At 45.3% G+C, this 17,208-nt stretch overlaps 1 protein-coding gene across 1 annotated transcript; it reads right to left on the bottom strand.

Moving 5' to 3' along the window:
* Positions 1-372: 372 nt before the first annotated feature.
* Positions 373-9,425, bottom strand: LOC127011782 (uncharacterized). Its single transcript, XM_050889861.1, has 2 exons — positions 9,201-9,425; positions 373-1,556 (listed from the first exon to the last, which is right to left on the bottom strand). The coding sequence occupies exon 2, from the start codon at positions 1,006-1,008 to the stop codon at positions 373-375; it is 636 nt and encodes a 211-aa protein (XP_050745818.1). The 5' UTR covers positions 1,009-1,556; positions 9,201-9,425.
* Positions 9,426-17,208: the final 7,783 nt, after the last annotated feature.

The following is a 17,208-nucleotide window of genomic DNA, read 5'->3' as shown; positions in this document are numbered from 1 at the left end:
GTCAACGGCCGGCTGTTGCACTTTGTTACCAGTATGTCGATCGTGGCCGTTGTTCTGACCACGCGACAACAGTAAATGGCCGAATTGCAATTTTCTTTTGGCCTTATTAGCATAAGTGTGGTTAGTCAAATGCACCCCTCCCTCCGACATAAGATTCGTCGTTGAATCTATCTATATGGAGGGCGTACGTAACAGGCTCGAAGTGATCGATGCGTATCGCATGGAATGACTTCGCAAAAAGAAATTTGCGTACGACCATTGTGGTCTATTGTTTATTTTTTTTTTCTTAGGCGCCCATTGACGTGTGGCTTCGACCCACTCCTGTGATCAAGAGTCTCAGAGCTGTCCGGGTAAAGTGTATTAATTTTTGTACTACAGTTCAAGTTTGGTGGCGCTGTGCATGTTATTCGCAGTATTTTTCAACCAGCGGACTACTCGGAGACCTTCCCTTTTGAATTCCGCTAACAAAGTTAATGGGGACGTTAGCAGGGAGTTCATGTTGTCTTTCAAAAGCTCGACACACTCATCTTCAGCGATTTTACGCTTCAGTTTGAAACGCAAGTTGTGCATATCCGAATTATAATCGCCAAAAGTTTCGTGCGGCCCTCTGCGATCCATTAGATTCTTGACTTTCATGAGGTCGCTCGTGGTAGTGGAAAACGGCCGTCTCATTTCCTGGGTAAATGAGAAGTAGTCGAAATCGTAATCTTTCGCCTTGTCCTTAATCAGTTGCCAATACCATTTAGTGGCCGCACCGGTCAAAAGAAGATGGAACTCACGAAATACTTGCTGGGGATTGAGGTCGTACAATTCTTGCAGTCGGTCCACGCGGAACAGGAAGCTCCCAACTGTCATGCCGCGTCCGCTGCCGTTGAACTTTTGGTTCCACATGTCTAGTCTGACATCTCTTGATCTCGGTCCCTGACATGATGCGTTCCTATCGATCCCTGGATGCAATTGGTGGCTCGTCTCCGTATCTGTTCGCCTGGGTGTTTTTAAACGATGCATCTAACTATTGAGATTGTCCTGCGTCACCGGTTTCAGAGGCGGAGTCTCTTGGTATCTCAAGAAGCTGTCAGTGGGACCCTTTGGTTCGGGCTCTCTAGATGTTGTAGACTGCGTCTCGGCTACTTGCGTTTTCAATGCTTCTATCTGAGCGCTCATTCCACGCTGCATCTCGTTGCTCTGCCTCAAGAGCTCCATCAATCTCTGCTCACGTCGCTCGGCAGCTTCTAAGCTGTCCTTCTCGTGTCTCTGATATTGGGGAAGCTTACTTCATCTCCCTCTAGGAGGTCCGAGAGGTAAATTATCTCCACCGGCGGCTCCTTCCAATCCGGTGGCTTGGTCCAGATTGTTTTCTTCGAACAGGGTGTCTACCTGTACTGGCTGATTCTGGGCGAGCTCCTAAGGCTCTCTTTCAGGTGATTCTCCTAGCCTTGGCGCGCTTGCACTCCGGGGTTGGTGTTTTTTTCCGCGCGTCGTTGCGCGGGTCACTCTTCCGGTGCTGGGTTTGAACAAGACCTTCTTTTTGGTCCCCTTCATTTATACAGTTGGACCTTCTTTCAACGCCGTCGCTCTTTTTTTTATAGATTTTCACTTGTACTGGCTAAGACAAGCACTCACTTTTCACTTTACGTTTGGTATAACCGGATCACGCGTTTTTTCCAATCGACAATAGTAATGTGTATATACTGAGGGGTGCTGCTCTCTGCTCCGCAAGTCTCTCTTCGGTCAAGAACCTTCCGATATTTAAGCCCCAAAACAAAACACAACAAGTACCTCTAACTAGGGGTGTCAGCCGCTTCTACACATCTGGATTCCGCTAAGTTAACATGCCCTTACTCTCCTATTCTAGTCAGCGCAAAAGTATCAAACGAAAACGGGCTCCATCTAGACCAGGAATCTGTCCAAAACCCATCCCACCAGTCGTCGGAAATCCGGTTGTTTGACCGATCATTCTCGGGCTCCACAACCGCCTTCATATTTCTCTGGACTCGAGCGAAGCAAATGACCTGACAAACTAGCCTAATACGTTGTAGGGCGTCGGCCAAAAAAAACTAAAGATCTTCTCCCCGCCCAAATATGTCAAGGGAAACAGTTAAGACTCGAACGAAGCAAACGACCGGACAACCGCCTAGTACGTTGTAGGGCGTCGGCTTTACGTTTCCTGTCAGTTCCCCCACCCCCATCTGTCCTGGATCGACAAACGAACAGTACAATCGCATCGCAAGTGCTTAATGCGTTACCGTAATGTTTGCGCTCCTGCTATTCTGGACTCGAACCTATCAAACGACCTGGCCAATGCCTAGTACGTCGTGGGGCGTCGGCCAGAAAGCACATCTAAATTATATTTACGTTATACTGAGGTGTCGTATTATAAAAAGGATAACTCGTTATTTAATGATGATTTAAGGAAGTTCCGGTAGTTTGGCCATTTGATAAAATTCCTTAAGAAATATGAAAATCTTTCGTTCGGCGCCAATTCTGTAAAGTAAGCATATTTGTGCCTGACTACTGAAAAGGACTTGGGACGAGGCAGAGGCGTCCGATGTTCAGGCACCATTTTTGCACACTGCCCCACAAGCTTAGCTGTCGCTTGATCGCAATACGATCGGGCTGTGTTTTGGGCATATTCCCTACCCTTCACACATTTGTGTGCCAATGGATCGTCGCGGGCCGCGCAATACGATCACCTATTGTTAAGGTTGTCCGTCGAAAGTTATGTCATTGTTCTTGACATTCTCCACTTCTTACATCAGCACATACCCCCATTTTAAAATTCTAGTTCACCATGGTTTCAAATTCGTTTTCATATTATAAATTTAATGGTTAATATACGTATGTCGGCATACGCCGTGGATAAGCAATAAAGGTTTGGCTAATGCATAAGAAATAACTCTACTTGACAATTATTTTCATTATCGGAGAGTATCGAATTTACCACCCGTAAGGTGCGCACATCAGCAAAACGCTAACCATTCACGACTGCAAACGTCACTCAGAGGGCTTACATACAAGTACAAGGGTGATACTCGCCACTGAAATATTAATAACAGCCTATAAAAAAACTTTTTGGACTGCACGAATATTTATATATGTATGCTTTAAGAAAGGAACCGGGTTCCGACAAACTTACCCTCTTTTAAATCCTGTGCGATGTGATCTCGGCGCTCCGGATCCTGGGATTTGGAAAATATTATATTGGATATATATGTAAATATACGTCCACTAAAAGACTGCTGCTCTTAAGAATACCAACTCACTTAAACACAAAAAATATATATATGCCTGAGGCACGCGTCGTCCGTAATGCTGGTAGTGAGACTCGTTTTCGCTAATTGTTTATCAGGATCAGCACTACCAATTCAATCGATTTAAATGATTTTCGCTTGTGTTTTGGTTGTATTATATGCGGCTATTGACCTTTGGTTATGCGTAAGTTCACTTTAGCTTAGAATGATTCAATGATTGATTCAACTTTTTCGAAGTATGCTGTCGGTCACTAAGCCTCTGATCGTATGAGGATTTCGAGTACTACGGCTACAAGCATCCCAGTATGTCTAATGTCGTCCTCGCGGTTGATATTCCCTCATTCTTTGATTATAATGGCGGCGATGGTCCGACACATGAAAATCTTTTGAGCTATAGGTGTCCTCCTTAAGGGCTGCTGGACCCTGGTGGCTGATCCTGGAGGAGAGGACTCCGGGGACGACTGCCCTGGAAAGGTCGCCTTTCCTTGGAGCCGGCGGCTTCCGTCAGCAAGACACCAGAATGGATTTTCTCACATTTTCTAATTATCTAAGGTCTTTTATACCCTAGTAGAGTTTTTACTTAGCTGTCAGTTTGAAGCGGATAAAGTAGGTGTTCCCACCTAGGATTACTATATCTCTGTATCCAATATTTTTGGAGTCAACGGCCGGCTGTTGCACTTTGTTACCAGTATGTCGATCGTGGCCGTTGTTCTGACCACGCGACAACAGTAAATGGCCGAATTGCAATTTTCTTTTGGCCTTATTAGCATAAGTGTGGTTAGTCAAATGCACCCCTCCCTCCGACATAAGATTCGTCGTTGAATCTATCTATATGGAGGGCGTACGTAACAGGCTCGAAGTGATCGATGCGTATCGCATGGAATGACTTCGCAAAAAGAAATTTGCGTACGACCATTGTGGTCTATTGTTTATTTTTTTTTTTCTTAGGCGCCCATTGACGTGTGGCTTCGACCCACTCCTGTGATCAAGAGTCTCAGAGCTGTCCGGGTAAAGTGTATTAATTTTTGTACTACAGTTCAAGTTTGGTGGCGCTGTGCATGTTATTCGCAGTATTTTTCAACCAGCGGACTACTCGGAGACCTTCCCTTTTGAATTCCGCTAACAAAGTTAATGGGGACGTTAGCAGGGAGTTCATGTTGTCTTTCAAAAGCTCGACACACTCATCTTCAGCGATTTTACGCTTCAGTTTGAAACGCAAGTTGTGCATATCCGAATCATAATCGTCAAAAGTTTCGTGCGGCCCTCTGCGATCCATTAGATTCTTGACTTTCATGAGGTCGCTCGTGGTAGTGGAAAACGGCCGTCTCATTTCCTGGGTAAATGAGAAGTAGTCGAAATCGTAATCTTTCGCCTTGTCCTTAATCAGTTGCCAATACCATTTAGTGGCCGCACCGGTCAAAAGAAGATGGAACTCACGAAATACTTGCTGGGGATTGAGGTCGTACAATTCTTGCAGTCGGTCCACGCGGAACAGGAAGCTCCCAACTGTCATGCCGCGTCCGCTGCCGTTGAACTTTTGGTTCCACATGTCTAGTCTGACATCTCTTGATCTCGGTCCCTGACATGATGCGTTCCTATCGATCCCTGGATGCAATTGGTGGCTCGTCTCCGTATCTGTTCGCCTGGGTGTTTTTAAACGATGCATCTAACTATTGAGATTGTCCTGCGTCACCGGTTTCAGAGGCGGAGTCTCTTGGTATCTCAAGAAGCTGTCAGTGGGACCCTTTGGTTCGGGCTCTCTAGATGTTGTAGACTGCGTCTCGGCTACTTGCGTTTTCAATGCTTCTATCTGAGCGCTCAGTCCACGCTGCATCTCGTTGCTCTGCCTCAAGAGCTCCATCAATCTCTGCTCACGTCGCTCGGCAGCTTCTAAGCTGTCCTTCTCGTGTCTCTGATATTGGGGAAGCTTACTTCATCTCCCTCTAGGAGGTCCGAGAGGTAAATTCTCTCCACCGGCGGCTCCTTCCAATCCGGTGGCTTGGTCCAGATTGTTTTCTTCGAACAGGGTGTCTACCTGTACTGGCTGATTCTGGGCGAGCTCCTAAGGCTCTCTTTCAGGTGATTCTCCTAGCCTTGGCGCGCTCGCACTCCGGGGTTGGTGGTTTTTTCCGCGCGTCGTTGCGCGGGTCACTCTTCCGGTGCTGGGTTTGAACAAGACCTTCTTTTTGGTCCCCTTCATTTATACAGTTGGACCTTCTTTCAACGCCTTCGCTCTTTTTTTTATAGATTTTCACTTGTACGGGCTAAGACAAGCACTCACTTTTCACTTTACGTTTGGTATAACCGGATCACGCGTTTTTTCCAATCGACAATAGTAATGTGTATATACTGAGGGGTGCTGCTCTCTGCTCCGCAAGTCTCTCTTCGGTCAAGAACCGTCCGATATTTAAGCCCCAAAACAAAACACAACAAGTACCTCTAACTAGGGGTGTCAGCCGCTTCTACACATCTGGATTCCGCTAAGTTAACATGCCCTTACTCTCCTATTCTAGTCAGCGCAAAAGTATCAAACGAAAACGGGCTCCATCTAGACCAGGAATCTGTCCAAAACCCATCCCACCAGTCGTCGGAAATCCGGTTGTTTGACCGATCATTCTCGGGCTCCACAACCGCCTTCATATTTCTCTGGACTCGAGCGAAGCAAATGACCTGACAAACTAGCCTAATACGTTGTAGGGCGTCGGCCAAAAAAAACTAAAGATCTTCTCCCCGCCCAAATATGTCAAGGGAAACAGTTAAGACTCGAACGAAGCAAACGACCGGACAACCGCCTAGTACGTTGTAGGGCGTCGGCTTTACGTTTCCTGTCAGTTCCCCCACCCCCATCTGTCCTGGATCGACAAACGAACAGTACAATCGCATCGCAAGTGCTTAATGCGTTACCGTAATGTTTGCGCTCCTGCTATTCTGGACTCGAACCTATCAAACGACCTGGCCAATGCCTAGTACGTCGTGGGGCGTCGGCCAGAAAGCACATCTAAATTATATTTACGTTATACTGAGGTGTCGTATTATAAAAAGGATAACTCGTTATTTAATGATGATTTAAGGAAGTTCCGGTAGTTTGGCCATTTGATAAAATTCCTTAAGAAATATGAAAATCTTTCGTTCGGCGCCAATTCTGTAAAGTAAGCATATTTGTGCCTGACTACTGAAAAGGACTTGGGACGAGGCAGAGGCGTCCGATGTTCAGGAACCATTTTTGCACACTGCCCCACAAGCTTAGCTGTCGCTTGATCGCAATACGATCGGGCTGTGTTTTGGGCATATTCCCTACCCTTCACACATTTGTGTGCCAATGGATCGTCGCGGGCCGCGCAATACGATCACCTATTGTCAAGGTTGTCCGTCGAAAGTTATGTCATTGTTCTTGACATTCTCCACTTCTTACATCAGCACATACCCCCATGTTAAAATTCTAGTTCACCATGGTTTCAAATTCGTTTTCACATTATAAATTTAATGGTTAATATACGTATGTCGGCATACGCCGTGGATAAGCAATAAAGGATTGGCTAATGCATAAGAAATAACTCTACTTGACAATTATTTTCATTATCGGAGAGTATCGAATTTACCACCCGTAAGGTGCGCACATCAGCAAAACGCTAACCATTCACGACTGCAAACGTCCGGATCCGGATCCTGGGATTTGGAAAATATTATATTGGATATATATGTAAATATACGTGCACTAAAAGACTGCTGCTCTTAAGAATACCAATTCACTTAAACACAAAAAATATATATATGCCTGAGGCACGCGTCGTCCGTAATGCTGGTAGTGAGACTCGTTTTCGCTAATTGTTTATCAGGATCAGCACTACCAATTCAATCGATTTAAATGATTTTCGCTTGTGTTTTGGTTGTATTATATGCGGCTATTGACCTTTGGTTATGCGTAAGTTCACTTTAGCTTAGAATGATTCAATGATTGATTCAACTTTTTCGAAGTATGCTGTCGGTCACTAAGCCTCTGATCGTATGAGGATTTCGAGTACTACGGCTACAAGCATCCCAGTATGTCTAATGTCGTCCTCGCGGTTGATATTCCCTCATTCTTTGATTATAATGGCGGCGATGGTCCGACACATGAAAATCTTTTGAGCTATAGGTGTCCTCCTTAAGGGCTGCTGGACCCTGGTGGCTGATCCTGGAAGAAAGGACTCCGGGGACGACTGCCCTGGAAAGGTCGCCTTTCCTTGGAGCCGGCGGCTTCCGTCAGCAAGACACCAGAATGGATTTTCTCACATTTTCTAATTATCTAAGGTCTTTTATACCCTAGTAGAGTTTTTACTTAGCTGTCAGTTTGAAGCGGATAAAGTAGGTGTTCCCACCTAGGATTACTATATCTCTGTATCCAATATTTTTGGAGTCAACGGCCGGCTGTTGCACTTTGTTACCAGTATGTCGATCGTGGCCGTTGTTCTGACCACGCGACAACAGTAAATGGCCGAATTGCAATTTTCTTTTGGCCTTATTAGCATAAGTGTGGTTAGTCAAATGCACCCCTCCTTCCGACATAAGATTCGTCGTTGAATCTATCTATATGGAGGGCGTACGTAACAGGCTCGAAGTGATCGATGCGTATCGCATGGAATGACTTCGCAAAAAGAAATTTGCGTACGACCATTGTGGTCTATTGTTTATTTTTTTTTTCTTAGGCGCCCATTGACGTGTGGCTTCGACCCACTCCTGTGATCAAGAGTCTCAGAGCTGTCCGGGTAAAGTGTATTAATTTTTGTACTACAGTTCAAGTTTGGTGGCGCTGTGCATGTTATTCGCAGTATTTTTCAACCAGCGGACTACTCGGAGACCTTCCCTTTTGAATTCCGCTAACAAAGTTAATGGGGACGTTAGCAGGGAGTTCATGTTGTCTTTCAAAAGCTCGACACACTCATCTTCAGCGATTTTACGCTTCAGTTTGAAACGCAAGTTGTGCATATCCGAATCATAATCGTCAAAAGTTTCGTGCGGCCCTCTGCGATCCATTAGATTCTTGACTTTCATGAGGTCGCTCGTGGTAGTGGAAAACGGCCGTCTCATTTCCTGGGTAAATGAGAAGTAGTCGAAATCGTAATCTTTCGCCTTGTCCTTAATCAGTTGCCAATACCATTTAGTGGCCGCACCGGTCAAAAGAAGATGGAACTCGCGAAATACTTGCTGGGGATTGAGGTCGTACAATTCTTGCAGTCGGTCCACGCGGAACAGGAAGCTCCCAACTGTCATGCCGCGTCCGCTGCCGTTTAACTTTTGGTTCCACATGTCTAGTCTGACATCTCTTGATCTCGGTCCCTGACATGATGCGTTCCTATCGATCCCTGGATGCAATTGGTGGCTCGTCTCCGTATCTGTTCGCCTGGGTGTTTTTAAACGATGCATCTAACTATTGAGATTGTCCTGCGTCACCGGTTTCAGAGGCGGAGTCTCTTGGTATCTCAAGAAGCTGTCAGTGGGACCCTTTGGTTCGGGCTCTCTAGATGTTGTAGACTGCGTCTCGGCTACTTGCGTTTTCAATGCTTCTATCTGAGCGCTCATTCCACGCTGCATCTCGTTGCTCTGCCTCAAGAGCTCCATCAATCTCTGCTCACGTCGCTCGGCAGCTTCTAAGCTGTCCTTCTCGTGTCTCTGATATTGGGGAAGCTTACTTCATCTCCCTCTAGAAGGTCCGAGAGGTAAATTCTCTCCACCGGCGGCTCCTTCCAATCCGGTGGCTTGGTCCAGATTGTTTTCTTCGAACAGGGTGTCTACCTGTACTGGCTGATTCTGGGCGAGCTCCTAAGGCTCTCTTTCAGGTGATTCTCCTAGCCTTGGCGCGCTCGCACTCCGGGGTTGGTGGTTTTTTCCGCGCGTCGTTGCGGGTCACTCTTCCGGTGCTGGGTTTGAACAAGACCTTCTTTTTGGTCCCCTTCTTTTGTACAGTTGGACCTTCTTTCAACGCCTTCGCTCTTTTTTTTATAGATTTTCACTTGTACGGGCTAAGACAAGCACTCACTTTTCACTTTACGTTTGGTATAACCGGATCACGCGTTTTTTCCAATCGACAATAGTAATGTGTATATACTGAGGGGTGCTGCTCTCTGCTCCGCAAGTCTCTCTTCGGTCAAGAACCGTCCGATATTTAAGCCCCAAAACAAAACACAACAAGTACCTCTAACTAGGGGTGTCAGCCGCTTCTACACATCTGGATTCCGCTAAGTTAACATGCCCTTACTCTCCTATTCTAGTCAGCGCAAAAGTATCAAACGAAAACGGGCTCCATCTAGACCAGGAATCTGTCCAAAACCCATCCCACCAGTCGTCGGAAATCCGGTTGTTTGACCGATCATTCTCGGGCTCCACAACCGCCTTCATATTTCTCTGGACTCGAGCGAAGCAAATGACCTGACAAACTAGCCTAATACGTTGTAGGGCGTCGGCCAAAAAAAACTAAAGATCTTCTCCCCGCCCAAATATGTCAAGGGAAACAGTTAAGACTCGAACGAAGCAAACGACCGGACAACCGCCTAGTACGTTGTAGGGCGTCGGCTTTACGTTTCCTGTCAGTTCCCCCACCCCCATCTGTCCTGGATCGACAAACGAACAGTACAATCGCATCGCAAGTGCTTAATGCGTTACCGTAATGTTTGCGCTCCTGCTATTCTGGACTCGAACCTATCAAACGACCTGGCCAATGCCTAGTACGTCGTGGGGCGTCGGCCAGAAAGCACATCTAAATTATATTTACGTTATACTGAGGTGTCGTATTATAAAAAGGATAACTCGTAATTTAATGATGATTTAAGGAAGTTCCGGTAGTTTGGCCATTTGATAAAATTCCTTAAGAAATATGAAAATCTTTCGTTCGGCGCCAATTCTGTAAAGTAAGCATATTTGTGCCTGACTACTGAAAAGGACTTGGGACGAGGCAGAGGCGTCCGATGTTCAGGCACCATTTTTGCACACTGCCCCACAAGCTTAGCTGTCGCTTGATCGCAATACGATCGGGCTGTGTTTTGGGCATATTCCCTACCCTTCACACATTTGTGTGCCAATGGATCGTCGCGGGCCGCGCAATACGATCACCTATTGTCCAGGTTGTCCGTCGAAAGTTATGTCATTGTTCTTGACATTCTCCACTTCTTACATCAGCACATACCCCCATGTTAAAATTCTAGTTCACCATGGTTTCAAATTCGTTTTCACATTATAAATTTAATGGTTAATATACGTATGTCGGCATACGCCGTGGATAAGCAATAAAGGATTGGCTAATGCATAAGAAATAACTCTACTTGACAATTATTTTCATTATCGGAGAGTATCGAATTTACCACCCGTAAGGTGCGCACATCAGCAAAACGCTAACCATTCACGACTGCAAACGTCACTCAGAGGGCTTACAGACAAGTACAAGGGTGATACTCGCCACTGAAATATTAATAACAGCCTATAAAAAAACTTTTTGGACTGCACGAATATTTATATTTGTATGCTTTAAGAAAGGAACCGGGTTCCGACAAACTTACCCTCTTTTAAATCCTGTGCGATGTGATCTCGGCGCTCCGGATCTTGGGATTTGGAAAATATTATATTGGATATATATGTAAATATACGTGCACTAAAAGACTGCTGCTCTTAAGAATACCAATTCACTTAAACACAAAAAATATATATATACCTGAGGTACGCGTCGTCCGTAATGCTGGTAGTGAGACTCGTTTTCGCTAATTGTTTATCAGGATCAGCACTACCAATTCAATCGATTTAAATGTATTTCAATGCATTTTTGAATGCTTTCCATGTTTTTGATTTTCGCTTGTGTTTTGGTTGTATTATATGCGGCTATTGGCCTTTGGTTATGCGTAAGTTCACTTTAGCTTAGAATGATTCAATGATTGATTCAACTTTTTCGAAGTATGCTGTCGGTCACTAAGCCTCTGATCGTATGAGGATTTCGAGTACTACGGCTACAAGCATCCCAGTATGTCTAATGTCGTCCTCGCGGTTGATATTCCCTCATTCTTTGATTATAATGGCGGCGATGGTCCGACACATGAAAATCTTTTGAGCTATAGGTGTCCTCCTTAAGGGGGAGAGGACTCCGGGGACGACTGCCCTGGAAAGGTCGCCTTTCCTTGGAGCCGGCGGCTTCCGTCAGCAAGACACCAGAATGGATTCTCTCACATTTTCTAATTGTCTAAGGTCTTTTATACCCTAGTAGAGTTTTTGTCAGTTTGAAGCGGATAATGTAGGTGTTCCCACCTAGGATTACTATATCTCTGTATCCAATATTTTTGGAGTCAACAGCCGGCTGTTGCACTTTGTTACCAGTATGTCTATCGTGGCCGTTGTTCTGACCACGCGACAACAGTAAATGGCCGAATTGCAATTTTCTTTTGGCCTTATTAGCATAAGTGTGGTTAGTCAAATGCACCCCTCCCTCCGACATAAGATTCGTCGTTGAATCTATCTATATGGAGGGCGTACATAACAGGCTCGAAGTGATCGATGCGTATCGCATGGAATGACTTCGCAAAAAGAAATTTGCGTACGACCATTGTGGTTTATTGTTTATTTTTTTTTCCTTAGGCGCCTATTGATGTGTGGCTTCGACCCACTCCTGTGATCAAGAGTCTCAGAGCTGTCCGGGTAAAGTGTATTAATTTTTGTACTACAGTTCAAGTTTGGTGGCGCTGTGCATGTTATTCGCAGTATTTTTCAACCAGCGGACTACTCGGAGACCTTCCCTATTGAATTCCGCTAACAAAGTTAATGGGGACGTTAGCAGGGAGCTCATGTTGTCTTTCAAAAGCTCGACACACTCATCTTCAGCGATTTTACGCTTCAGTTTGAAACGCAAGTTGTTCATATCCGAATCATAATCGTCAAAAGTTTCGTGCGACCCTTGTCTGCGATCCATTAGTTTCTTGACTTTCATGAGGTCGCTCACGGTAGTGGAAAATGCCCGTCTCATTTCCTGGGTTAATGAGAAGTAGTCGAAATCGTAATCTTTCGCCTTGTCCTTAATCAGTTGCCAATACCATTTAGTGGCCGCACCGGTCAAAAGAAGATGGAACTCACGAAATACTTGTTGGGGACTGAGGTCGTACAATTCTTGCAGTCGGTCCACGCGGAACAGGAAGCTCCCAACTGTCATGCCGGTTCCGCTGCCGTTGAACTTTTGGTTCCACATGTCTAGTCTGACATCTCTTGATCTCGGTCCCTGACATGATGCGTTCCTATCGATCTCTGGATGCAATTGGTGGCTGGGTGTTTTTAAACGATGCATCTGACTATTAGGCATGTCCTGCGTTCCAGAGGCGGAGTCTCTTGGTATCTCAAGAAGCTGTCAGTGGGACCCTTTGGTTCGGGCCCTCTAGATGTTGTAGACTGCGTCTCGGCTACTTGCGTTTTCAATGCTTCTATCTGAGCGCTCATTCCACGCTGCATCTCGTTGCTCTGCCTCAAGAGCTCCATCAATCTCTGCTCACGTCGCTCGGCAGCTTCTAAGCTGTCCTTCTCGTGTCTCGGCTCCTTCCAATCCGGTCGCTTGGTCCAGATTGTTTTCTTCGAACAGGGTGTCTACCTGTACTGGCTGATTCTGGGCGAGCTCCTAAGGCTCTCTTTCAGGTGATTCTCCTAGCCTTGGCGCGCTCGCACTCCGGGGTTGGTGGTTTTCTCCGCGCGTCGTTGCGCGGGTCACTCTTCCGGTGCTGGGTTGGAGCAAGACCTTCTTTTTGGATCCGTTAGTTTATACAGTTGGACCTTCTTTTAAGGCCTTTGCTCTTTTTTTCTATAGATTGTCACTTGTGCAGGCTAAGGCAAGCACTCACTTTTCACTTTACGTTTGGTATAACCAGATCACGCGCCTTTTTTCCAAACACGCGGTCAGCGAAGTAAACGCTGAATAAATAGACAATAATAATGTGTATATACTGAGGGGTGCTGCTCTCTGCTCCGCAAGTCTCCAGAAAGCACATCTAAATTATATTTACGTTATACTGAGGTGTCGTATTATAAAAAGGATAACTCGTAATTTAATGATGATTTAAGGAAGTTCCGGTAGTTTGGCCATTTGATAAAATTCCTTAAGAGATATGAAAATCTTTCGTTCGGCGCCGATTCTGTAAAGTAAGCATATTTGTGCCTGACTCCTGAAAAGGACTTGGGACGAGGCAGAGGCGTCCGATGTTCAGGCACCATTTTTGCACACTGCCCCACAAGCTTAGCTGTCGCTTGATCGCAATACGATCGGGCTGTGTTTTGGCCATATTCCCTACCCTTCACACATTTGTGTGCCAATGGATCGTCGCGGGCCGCGCAATACGATCACCTATTGTCAAGGTTGTCCGTCGAAAGTTATGTCATTGTTCTTGACATTCTCCACTTCTTACATCAGCACATACCCCCATGTTAAAATTCTAGTTCACCATGGTTTCAAATTCGTTTTCACATTATAAATTTAAAGGTTAATATACGTATGTCGGCATACGCCGTGGATAAGCAATAAAGGATTGGCTAATGCATAAGAAATAACTCTACCAGACAATTATTTTCATTATCGGAGAGTATCGAATTTACCACCCGTAAGGTGCGCACATCAGCAAAACGCTACCATTCACGACTGCAAACGTCACGGCTTACATACAAGTACAAGGGTGATACTCGCCACTGAAATATTAATAACAGCCTATAAAAAAACTTTTTGGACTGCACGAATATTTATATATGTATGCTTTAAGAAAGGAACCGGGTTCCGACAAACTTACCCTCTTTTAAATCCTGTGCGTTGTGATCTCGGCGCTCCGGATCTTGGGATTTGGAAAATATTATATTGGATATATATGTAAATATACGTGCACTAAAAGACTGCTGCTCTTAAGAATACCAATTCACTTAAACACAAAAAATATATATATGCCTGAGGCACGCGTCGTCCGTAATGCTGGTAGTGAGACTCGTTTTCGCTAATTGTTTATCAGGATCAGCACTACCAATTCAATCGATTTAAATGTATTTCAATGCATTTTTGAATGCTTTCCATGTTTTTGATTTTCTCTTGTGTTTTGGTTGTATTATATGCGGCTATTGGCCTTTGGTTATGCGTAAGTTCACTTTAGCTTCAATGATTGATTCAACTTTTTCGAAGTATGCTGTCGGTCACTAAGCCTCTGATCGTATGAGGATTTCGAGTACTACGGCTACAAGCATCCCAGTATGTCTAATGTCGTCCTCGCGGTTGATATTCCCTCATTCTTTGATTATAATGGCGGCGATGGTCCGACACATGAAAATCTTTTGAGCTATAGGTGTCCTCCTTAAGGGCTGCTGGACCCTGGTGGCTGATCCTGGAGGAGAGGACTCCGGGGACGACTGCCCTGGAAAGGTCACCTTTCCTTGGAGCCGGCGGCTTCCGTCAGCAAGACACCAGAATGGATTCTCTCTCATTTTCTAATTTTCCAATATTTTTGGAGTCAACGGCCGGCTGTTGCATTTTGTTACCAGTATGTCGATCGTGGCCGTTGTTCTGGCCACGCGACACCAGTAATTTGCCGAATTGCAATTTTCTTTTGGCCTTATTAGCATAAGTGTGGTAAGTCAAATGCATCCTCCTATATGGAGGGCGTACGTAACATCCTCGAATAATTTGTATTATCAAAAATTAAGAGTGAAAGAAGACGTTCCAGTATTAAAAACTATAGAACACCCCATAGCCAAATCGAAAAAATAGATGAAACAGTTGAAAAACTAATTAAAGATGGCATAGTAGAACCCTCCGTATCAGAGTACAATGGCCCATTTCATCTCGAGCCAATGAAATCACTTACTGAAACAGAAGAAAAATATGGAGATTAGGTTTTGACTACCGACAAAAAAAAAATTATTAAGAGACAAATTTCCATTACCAAGAATCGACCATTTACACAATCAACTTGGCAGATCAGAATTTTTACCATTTTTTATCCAATATTTTTGGAGTCAACGGTCGGCTGTTCCACTTTGTTACCAGTATGTCGATCGTGGCCGTTGTTCTGGCCACGCGACAACAGTAAATGGCCGAATTGCAATTTTCTTCATAAGTGTGGTTAGTCAAATGCACCCCTCCCTCCGACATAAGATTCGTCGTTGAATCTATCTATATGGAGGGCGTACGTAACAGGCTCGAATTGATCGATGCGTATCGCATGGAATGACCATGCATGACGCATGCGTACGACCATTGTGGTCTATTGTTTATATTTTTTTTCCTAGGCGCCCATTGACGTGTGGCTTCGACCCACTCCTGTGATCAAGAGTCTCAGAGCTGTCCGGGTAAAGTGTATTAATTTTTGTACTACAGTTCAAGTTTGGTGGCGCTGTGCATGTTATTCGCAGTATGCGTTCCAGAGGCGAAGTCTCTAGGTATCTCAAGTAGTTGTCAGTGGGACCCTTTGGTTCGGGCCCTCTCGATGTTGTAGACTGCGTCTCGGCTACTTGCGTTTTCCACGCTGCATCTCGTTGCTCTGCCTCAAGAGCTCCATCAACCTGTGCTCACGTCGCTCTGCAGCTTCTAAGCTATCGTCCTCGTGTCTCTGATATTGGGGAAGCATACTTGATCTCCCTCTAGGAGGTCCGAGAGGTAAATTCTCTCCACCGGCGGCTCCTTCCAATCCGGTGGCTTGGTCCAGATTGTTTTCTTCGAACAGGGTGTCTACCTGTACTGGCTGATTCTGGGCGAGCTCCTAAGGCTCTCTTTCAGGTGATTCTCCTAGCCTTGGCGCGCTCGCACTCCGGGGTTGGTGGTTTTCTCCGCACGTCGTTGCGCGGGTCACTCTTCCGGTGCTGGGTTTGAACAAGACCTTCTTTTTGGTCCCCTTCATTTATACAGTTGGACCTTCTTTCGCCTTTTTTTATAGATTGTCACTTGTACGGGCTAAGACAAGCACTCACTTTTCACTTTACGTTTGGTATAACCGGATCACGCATTTTTCCAATCGACAATAGTAATGTGTATATACTGAGGGGTGCTGCTCTCTGCTCTCTTCGGTCAAGAACCGTCCGATATTTAAGCCCCAAAAAAAAACACAACAAGTATCTCTAACTAGGGGTGTCAGCCGCTTCTACACATCTGGATTCCGCTAAGTTAACATGCCCTTACTCTCCTATTCTAGTCAGCGCAAAAGTTTCAAACGAAAACGGGCTCCATCTATTTCTCTGGACTCGAGCGAAGCAAATGACCTGACAAACTAGCCTAATACGTTGTAGGGCGTCGGCCAAAAAAAACTAAAGATCGTCTCCCCGCCCAAATATGTCAAGGGAAACAGTTAAGACTCGAACGAAGCAAACGACCGGACAACCGGCTAGTACGTTGTAGGGCGTCGGCTTTACGTTTCCTGTCAGTTCCCCCACCCCTATCTGTCCTGGATCGACAAACGAACAGTACAATCGCATCGCAAGTGCTTAATGCGTTACCGTAATGTTGGCGCTCCTGCTATTCTGGTCTCGAACCTATCAAACGACCTGGCCAATGCCTAGTACGTCGTGGGGCGTCGGCCAGAAAGCACATCTAAATTATATTTACGTTATACTGAGGTGTCGTATTATAAAAAGGATAACTCGTAATTTAATGATGATTTAAGGAAGTTCCGGTAGTTTGGCCATTTGATAAAATTCCTTAAGAAATATGAAAATCTTTCGTTCGGCGCCAATTCTGTAAAGTAAGCATATTTGTGCCTGACTCCTGAAAAGGACTTGGGACAAGGCAGAGGCGTCCGATGTTCAGGCACCATTTTTGCACACTGCCCCACAAGCTTAGCTGTCGCTTGATCGCAATACGATCGGGCTGTGTTTTGGGCATATTCCCTACCCTTCACACATTTGTGTGCCAATGGATCGTCGCGGGCCGCGCAATACGATCACCTATTGTCAAGGTTGTCCGTCGAAATTATGTCATTGTTCTTGACATTCTCCACTT

Source organism: Drosophila biarmipes, unplaced genomic scaffold (genome assembly GCF_025231255.1).
Source record: "Drosophila biarmipes strain raj3 unplaced genomic scaffold, RU_DBia_V1.1 ptg000008l, whole genome shotgun sequence".
In the NCBI taxonomy this organism is placed as follows: Eukaryota; Metazoa; Arthropoda; class Insecta; order Diptera; family Drosophilidae; genus Drosophila; species Drosophila biarmipes.
Note: the sequence above shows the minus strand (reverse complement) of the source record. Positions and strands in the feature narration are given on the sequence as shown.